At 48.2% G+C, this 7,675-nt stretch overlaps 1 protein-coding gene across 7 annotated transcripts in view; it reads left to right on the top strand.

The window, feature by feature from the left end:
• The first annotated feature begins 218 nt into the window (after positions 1-218).
• The window catches only part of LTBP1 (latent transforming growth factor beta binding protein 1), a 210,017-nt gene continuing 202,560 nt past the window's right edge, over positions 219-7,675 (top strand). For all 7 annotated transcript variants that reach the window (XM_075089238.1, XM_075089236.1, XM_075089237.1 and 4 more), the window contains exons 1-2: positions 219-752; positions 1,468-1,538. In XM_075089238.1, coding sequence (XP_074945339.1) covers positions 298-752; positions 1,468-1,538 — 526 coding nt within the window. In that variant the 5' untranslated portion in view covers positions 219-297. The remainder of the gene's footprint in view (positions 753-1,467; positions 1,539-7,675) is intronic.

Here is a 7,675-nt window from a genome sequence, read left to right as displayed (position 1 = left end):
GCTCTGGCCCGCCGCTCCGCTCGCACCCGCCGCTTCCTTTCTTCCAACGATGTTTTCCTGCTCCACGGGGCGACGTGTTTGCTGAACTTTTCTAACAGTTTGGGGGGCGGGTGGGGGGAACCTGAGGCTTTCTTTTTTCCTTCCCCTCAACACCCCGGAGCAGGTTGGGGGGGCAGCGAGCGGAGGAAGGATCTGCACCCGGTGCGTGGGTCGCAAGCGCTGCACCTTTGGAGGAGAGAAAACCCTTGCACCGGGGGTCCGCGAAGCTCGCCGGCTGCAGGGACGCCCGCTGTGGAAATGGCTCGGATCAGATGGGGCTTCCTCCTGCTCCTTCTCGCTGCCTGTGCACTTTTGTCACCGGCGCTCGCTGCCTCCGAAAAGGGCAGGCTGAGGAGGATCACGTACGTCCTGCAGCCCGGCCGGGCGGGCTCCTCCGGCAGCCGGCATCAGCGCCCGGCCCTCCTCGGGGGGGAGCAGCACCAGCAGCGCACGTTTAACGTACAGCTAAACACGCGCTACGGCGGCGGCGCCAGCCCGGAGCGGACCCGGCGGATGAGCAAGGCGAGCGGCTCCGGCGTCCAGCTGCGTTTGAGCCCCGCAGGGCAGGTCCACCCCAACTCCGCCGCTCACGCCTCATTCGCCAAGCCGGCCCGCTTCGGCCCACGGCCCAAGCCGCCACCGCCGGGCCACCACGGCAACAGCAGTGCCGGCCTGCCCCTCCGCCAGAAGCACCAGCTGTCGCCGCTGCCGGGGTAAGGCGCCCTCCCGCCCGCACGTCGCGGCCCCCGCTACCCAGCGCGGCTCAGGCGACGGTGGCGTTGCCCCCCCCCCCCCCCCCCCCCCCCCCGAGCACCTTTGTCGCGGCCGGTGTCGCCTCTCCTCGGGTCGGGATATGGGGGCGGGGGCCGGGGGAGCCCGCGCCGGGCTCCTGGGGGCACCGCGGCATTACCTGCCCGCCGCCGGTGCCCGGCTGTGGGCCGGTAACACGTACCCTCCACCCCGTTCCTTCGCCGCCTCCGCGTAGCACCTGAGGCCGGGCGCGGGGCCAGCTCCCCCAGCACACACACACGCGCACATGCACAGAGCCGGGAGCCCGCGGCGAGTCCCGCGGCCGAGCTGAGGCGTCGAGAGCGCGAAGAGCACCGCAGCCGCCCTCCTCCCGGCCCTCCCGCCGGGGCGGCGGGGGTGGCCCCAGTCCCGGCCTCAGCCTGTGTCCTTTACGTCCCTGGAAGCGGTGTTCCGGCTGGCCGTACGTCCCCGGCAGGCACCAGCCCGCCTTTCCAGTCAGAGCCGGCGCCGGGTGAGGAGTTTCCTCAAACGCTCTCCGGGATGTTTAATTCTTCCCGCCTTTTCTCCCTCCGGCCCAGCGCCCGCCCCGCGGCCCGGCTGGGCATGGGGAGCGGGGCCGCCGCGGCGCTGGAGGGGGTACCCCGCCGAACCCTCGCCCCTCTTTGCTCCTTCCCGCAGGGTGAATGTCTGCGGGGGGCAGTGCTGCCACGGCTGGAGCAAGGCTACGGGCTCCCAGAGGTGCATCAAACGTGAGTAGCCGTGTGGGGTGTGTGTTTGGGGGGCGGGGGGGGGGGGCGGCACGCGACACTTGTGGGGACCGTGGTGGCATCGGGCGAGGTGGCGGATCCCGACACCGGCTGTGGGCAGGGAGGCGCCGGCTGAGCTGCAGAGCCCACCCGCGACCCACGGGCGCCCCGTCAACCAGCGCGATTGCTCGGGCTCTTCTCCCACAGCATCGCGGTGCGCGGCTCTTTCAACGCTCCGTTTCTCCGCCTCTAAATCCCGGCTTGCTAACCTTCAGTTTTGCTAAAGGATTAACAGCGGGTGCTACGTTTATTCTCAGTATAGATATTGCCGTTTTTGGAGAGCTTTGCAGAAGTTAGTTTTTGTGGACACCCCCCATCCCCCCCCCCCCCCCCCCCCCAGTAATGCTTAGGAGTTTTGTTTTGAACGGGGGGGCTTAATAAGGTAAAGAACCTGCCAGAGGAGCACAGGTGGGGAGCAAGGACTTGCTGTCTACCCACACTGTCCCTCCACTAGCAGTGCATGTGATGATCCCATATTTGGGGTCATGGAAGAGTGGAATGACATACCTTTTCAGGAAACCCCTTTAGGTGTAGGAAGATTGGGCAGATCTTGGAATAACACTTTTGTTCAGACAGGCTTCTGTTCTTGAGAGAGTTGGAGTAAACAATGCTTTCAAGATGCAAACTCTGGGGTTTTTTTATAGTGGCTTTCATCCGTGTGGGATTTTCCACAATAGGGAGCAATCATATTTGTAATCCCCAGCAAGGTCAAGTACCTTTGACCTGCATGGGGCTGTTGCTAAGAAGCAAAATTTTATTGCAGTAGGCTGTTAAAGACAAAACTTCACAATTTCCCTGACCAACCTAGGCATGCATTTAAAGGTAGTATTCTGCTTGAAATGCATCCTGATGTGCGAGATTAGTCACCTTTTTTGCTTAACACACATTGCAAGTGCTAGAATAATTTCCTTCAGTTTACATTGTTTGAGATGAGACTAGTTTGAGGCTAATTACAGAGCTTAATAAACACCTACCCTAGCTGAAAGGCTAATTAAAGTTAAAAAAAACCCTAATGATTTCTGGAGATGAGAAGTTTGTCTGTATTTCTGTTGAAAACTAATTCAAATGCAATGCTATTGTCAGCCAATTTTATTGTCACTATTCTGAACAAAACCCAAACAATTTTCTCTTTTGTGGCTCTTTCTCTGTCTTCTAGTAACTTTTATTTCCAGATTACTTAATTTATAAAGAAAAGTTAAAAGGATGAAGTTGTTTGCTTTCTGTCCTTTAAATTTCATCTTTTTGACTTCTCCCATTATCACCCAACTGTTACCTTGTTTTTGTCTTCTCTTATTCCTTTCTATTTTTTAGGGCCTTCAATAAATACTAAATCGGTCAATTAGATTTTTATGGGAAAACTGTAGAATCTCATTTAAATCCATGAATTACTTGGCTCATTCATATGGTTGTTGGAGGAACGGAGTAGCAGAGAAAGAGTTAAAAGAAAGATGGGGTGATTTTCTCTTGACCTTTCTTTCTCATTTTGTGTCTCTGATATTGGACTCTCCTTTGTATTAAATATTTTTGCTGCCTGCTCTGATGCTACTCTGATACCTCTTAGAGTGTGGTATGATACAGTTGGCTTGGATCTTTTCAGTTTTACCCTTCTCTTGGTAAGCCAAGGGAAGCACTAAATGTACCAAAGTTGCCTGTTTTGTAACTTAGGCAAACCCTGAGATAGCATTGACTTGATTTAGCTGTGGAAGATTAGTCTCACAGTCATAAAAGCCAGATATCTCCTTTTCTTGAACCTCCTGATGTCCTTTCAGAACAGAAGCCCTATAATTGAACAGAAGTTAACCCCTTTGTTTCCTGTAAAAGTGATTTTTACATTCAGATAGTGGACTCTCAGTTGTTTTGGAGTGGATTATTCCCTTTGTGGATTAATTGTGCCAGAGATGCAGACGCACCTGAGCTGACTTAATGCAGAGTCAGTTTGGCTCTGTCAGGGTTTATTAGCTCAGACTCAGTATCACTTTAATAAGCTATTTGGCCTCTAGGGCCGGTTTATATCCTTTTGCATGGTGCAAAGCCTGATCTAATAAACCCCAGACCCATACTGGCTCTTTCCAGAGCCAACTTCCATTTGTCTACATCGTGCTTCCAGAACCAGAGTGCTGAGAGCCAGCTCTGATCAGAGAGACTTATTAGCTCAGGTGTAATCCTAGGCTGGAACAAGCACCATGTGTTTCTGCTCTGCTGCACCTGTGTGAATATGCCTGCCTGTATAACCCACAGAAAGAGGGGCCAAAGGGAAGACATATGGTCTTGCAGCCCAGGCTTTGTTAATCTTCCCCTCTCCCTTTCTCTTGCATGGTGGTGTTTGCTAGCCCCACTTTCTCATGCATGGGGCTATGGCTGAGGCTGCTGTTCCCCTGGGTGACTTCCATCCCAGGTGGGTGGCAGCTGCATCACATTTCCCTCAGTAGCAGCAACAGGGGGTACTTGAAATGTTTCTGTGCAGGTCAGAGAGCAGCATCTATACGGAGGAGGCAAGATGACTTTTTAAGTCCTTTTCCTAAATTTTAGTTTGAAGCTGAAATGCCTGTGGTTTTACAAATATGCATGTTCTCTTGAAAGCCTTACTGTGTGTCCTTGGAAGGTGAGCTTTCTTTTTCCTGTTAACTACCTGTATGAGAATGTCTACTGTATCTGATTTGAGGCATATAGGTTTTTCCCCTCTGTGCCTAATACTTAGATTTTTACACCGTAAAGTTTCATTGTAAGAAATTCTTTTTCAAACTTGCTGTGACTCTGCTTATGAAGTACTGCATCTTTCTAATTTAAAAGATGAAATCATAAAGCTCAGTGTTAAAAGTAGTCAGAATTGCTTTATGCTGGGAGAATGATGTCTAACAATCAAAACCGACCTTTTTGAAGCATACAGAACATTTACCTTTGGGTAAAGACAAAGGTGGGAAAAGTTCAACCACCGCAATAAACATCTGGGAAAACTATAAGCACGTGAAACGGTTTATGACAAAGATTGTCTTCAAGTCATAGTTATCACAGGTTATAATCTGGATAAGCACAGTAAGATACCACCAAGGCTGGAGACGTGTTTTGTTAGTACTTGTTGCATTACCAGAGCATTATACAAACATTAATTAGGTCTGTAACATGGCTGTAAGGCAAGTAAAACCTAGAGTGTGGGTTTTTATTTCATTTATGGAAATTGAACCAATAGGTTAAATGTGGCCGTGGACAAGTTATAATAACTGACTGGAAGGCCGAAGCTGGAAATCGGGGGTTCCTGCCTCTCAGCTGCATGTTTAGTCTATTGAAACCTGTTGTCTCTTTTACTTGCTATTAAACTTCTGTTAGTTAATACTACTTCCTACAAAATATGCTTTTCTGTTTGCTTGGTTTTAATTTTCTTAATGATTACAACAATATCTGAACCACCTTATTGTAATAGTAGACTCCTAAAATGTATAATAACGTGCTTTGCCTGGAGAATTAATATAAACTTTGTGTAAATGTTCTCTATGTAAACTGGATAGTTTAAAAAAAAAAAGCATTGTCTGGAAGAATGCTAACTTTCACTAACATAATGATGAGAATTAACAAATGCTAGTGGGAAGGAGAGAGTTGGTTGTTAATGGAGTACTGATGTATGACCTCCTTATTGCAGAGGTGTAAGGAATGCTCATAGGGCAAACAAGTGAGGAATGATTATGCTTAGATTAAATCTCTTACAGGGAGATGAATTACTGTCTGTGTAGATGTAGAACCCATGTACATCATCATTGTAAATTAAGAGAAGAAGGATCTTGCGTCTTTGTCAGCTGAAGGTGTTGTATGTGTGCATGCCTGTATTCCATGCATGGGCATAAGGTGAGGATTTTGGAGTTGGAACTGGACTAGATTCTCTGAGTTGGTCTTGAAGTTTTATCCTGTCTGTCATGTACTCAGGCACCTTGGAAAGGTCCAGAAAATAAGACAGTCTGTTGCCTTTTTTTATTGAAAGGCTATATTGCTTATTCTATTCTCTTTTGAAAGACTTCCTGACTCAAATAAATGTGCTAAAGATAAGCAAAGTTTAATTTATTTTTCAGAATAAGAAAATATACAACAGTAGAATCTTCCTGCTGGAGAAGAAGACTAGAAAGTTGTATTCATACTCCCCCAGAGGAAGGTCCCTTTTTTCAGTTCCCAGAACTGCACGGCCTCTGCTTGTTCAGTTCTGTTATAGGTCAATTGCTATTCAGTTTGAGCTGTCTGATCCCTAAATGTCCAGAGCTATACTTCTCACTGTTGCTGAGTTAGCATGCTACAGCTTTGTGTCTCCTTCAGGACAAAGGGCTCTTTATGATATGACTGGTAGTTCTAGACCCTCAGTTGTCCAAGACCTGGATGGAGCATACCCTAGTAGAGGGAGAGGTTGCATGCTTAGGTCTTGTTCTGATATAGGGTTAGGATCCAGACCTGGAAACTTAAAAGCATACATGGGTCCCCCGGCTTAGATATAAAACTCTGTACCACTAAATATTTTTAATATTGGTTGCTCTGAATCTGCTTTTTCTGTCTTCAGTTCAGCTTTTAGAAGTGGTGGTATCCAGGAGAGCAGTACTTCTCATCATTGGAACTGTGTACTTCAGATGTTTGCAGCTGTGCTTCATGGAGGTTTTCTGGTCATAAATGATTCCTGAGGCTTGTGCTTAATCAGTTCTGTGGCTTTGAGTTTTACCAAGTTCTCTTTATTTACATTGTGTATACAAAGCCTGACCATAACATGCTCTTCCCAAACGTTGTTTCTTCTCATTCTAAGACCATCACATCAGTAAAAGCAGATCAATCTCCTTCAAATTATGTCTAAATCAAAATTAAATGCCTCAATTTTTAAGAGACGCAAGTACTTTGACCTCATGTATCTGACCTATACATTAGCCCTTTGTAATCTAATCTTTGATGTTGTTTTTAAACACTTTACAAATGAAAAACTGGAAACCATTACTTGAGTGTCTTGGTTTTGCTGCTACTGTAATATGTAAATAAAACTTCTGAATTTCATATGCAAGGAATAGATGGGCCTTTGTACTGGGAAAGCTCTTGTTAGCCCTCAGTGGTAGTTCCACTCTGCTTTATTTTAGCTTCTGCCCTTGGGAAGTGGGGAGAATGAGAGGATCCAGGTTCTTGTAGTCTGGCTTTGTCTACATTAGCAAGCAGCATGGACTAATGGGAGCATATCTATAGACTAAAGCCTTTGCTTTTGATGACCTGAGGCCCATGGTATGTGTGTTTTAGGGCTCAGTGTTTTATTTTGGACTAGGTGTAGTCTGGTCTTGTGGAATTAATGCCAATAGGAGGCTGAAATACATTAGGTGCATTCTTGGAGTGTTCACGTTTTGGGTTTAGGGTGGGAATCTTAAATTTTTAAATTTTTCTTTGCATCTGAAAGTAGTACACTGCACGTGCTTTAAGATGGCTCCGCAACACAAACCGAACCTCAGTGAGTGCAGCTAGAAAGATGTGCCTTAAGTGAGGATCTTGGCCCAAGCTAAAGCAGTAGCGTGGCCTTTGAGCACAGTGTCTGTCTTTTGCGCACTGATGGCAGCCAGCCTCCCTCCCATGAGAGGAGGCACTGAGTCCCGTGAGAAGACAGGGGACTGTTACCTGCTCCACACAGCGCAGACATGACCATGTTTTGGTGAGGAAATATAAGTCCACAATTAATGAGTTGAAACCTACCCAGCCTTTTCTTTGTGAGCCATGTGTTGATGGTGAAGTGATACTTTGATACTTCCAATATGAGTCTTTAAAGCTCTCTCCTTGTACAGCTGCTTTTCCTGAGTGTGGAGAAGGAAGAAGCTGGAAGTGGGGCATGCTCCCCTCTCCTTCCTCTCCAGCAAACGGAGAGAGCAGGACAAAGCAGCTGTGCGCATGGCATCAGGGAGCCTCCCGGCCTTTGGGAAAGCCGGGCTGTAGTGGGGGGTGGGGTTCTGCACTCTGCGGGGCCTTGAGAAGTTGGGTGCAGCACTTCTAAAAATACCCTTCTTTGCAGCCTCCAACATGAAGGGCAGCTTGCGCCAACTGTTCCTGGCTTAAAGCAAGCTTGAATTGCCTGTGAGCTAATGGGT

Source organism: Phalacrocorax aristotelis, chromosome 3 (genome assembly GCF_949628215.1).
Source record: "Phalacrocorax aristotelis chromosome 3, bGulAri2.1, whole genome shotgun sequence".
NCBI classification, from domain to species: Eukaryota; Metazoa; Chordata; class Aves; order Suliformes; family Phalacrocoracidae; genus Phalacrocorax; species Phalacrocorax aristotelis.
Note: the sequence above shows the minus strand (reverse complement) of the source record. Positions and strands in the feature narration are given on the sequence as shown.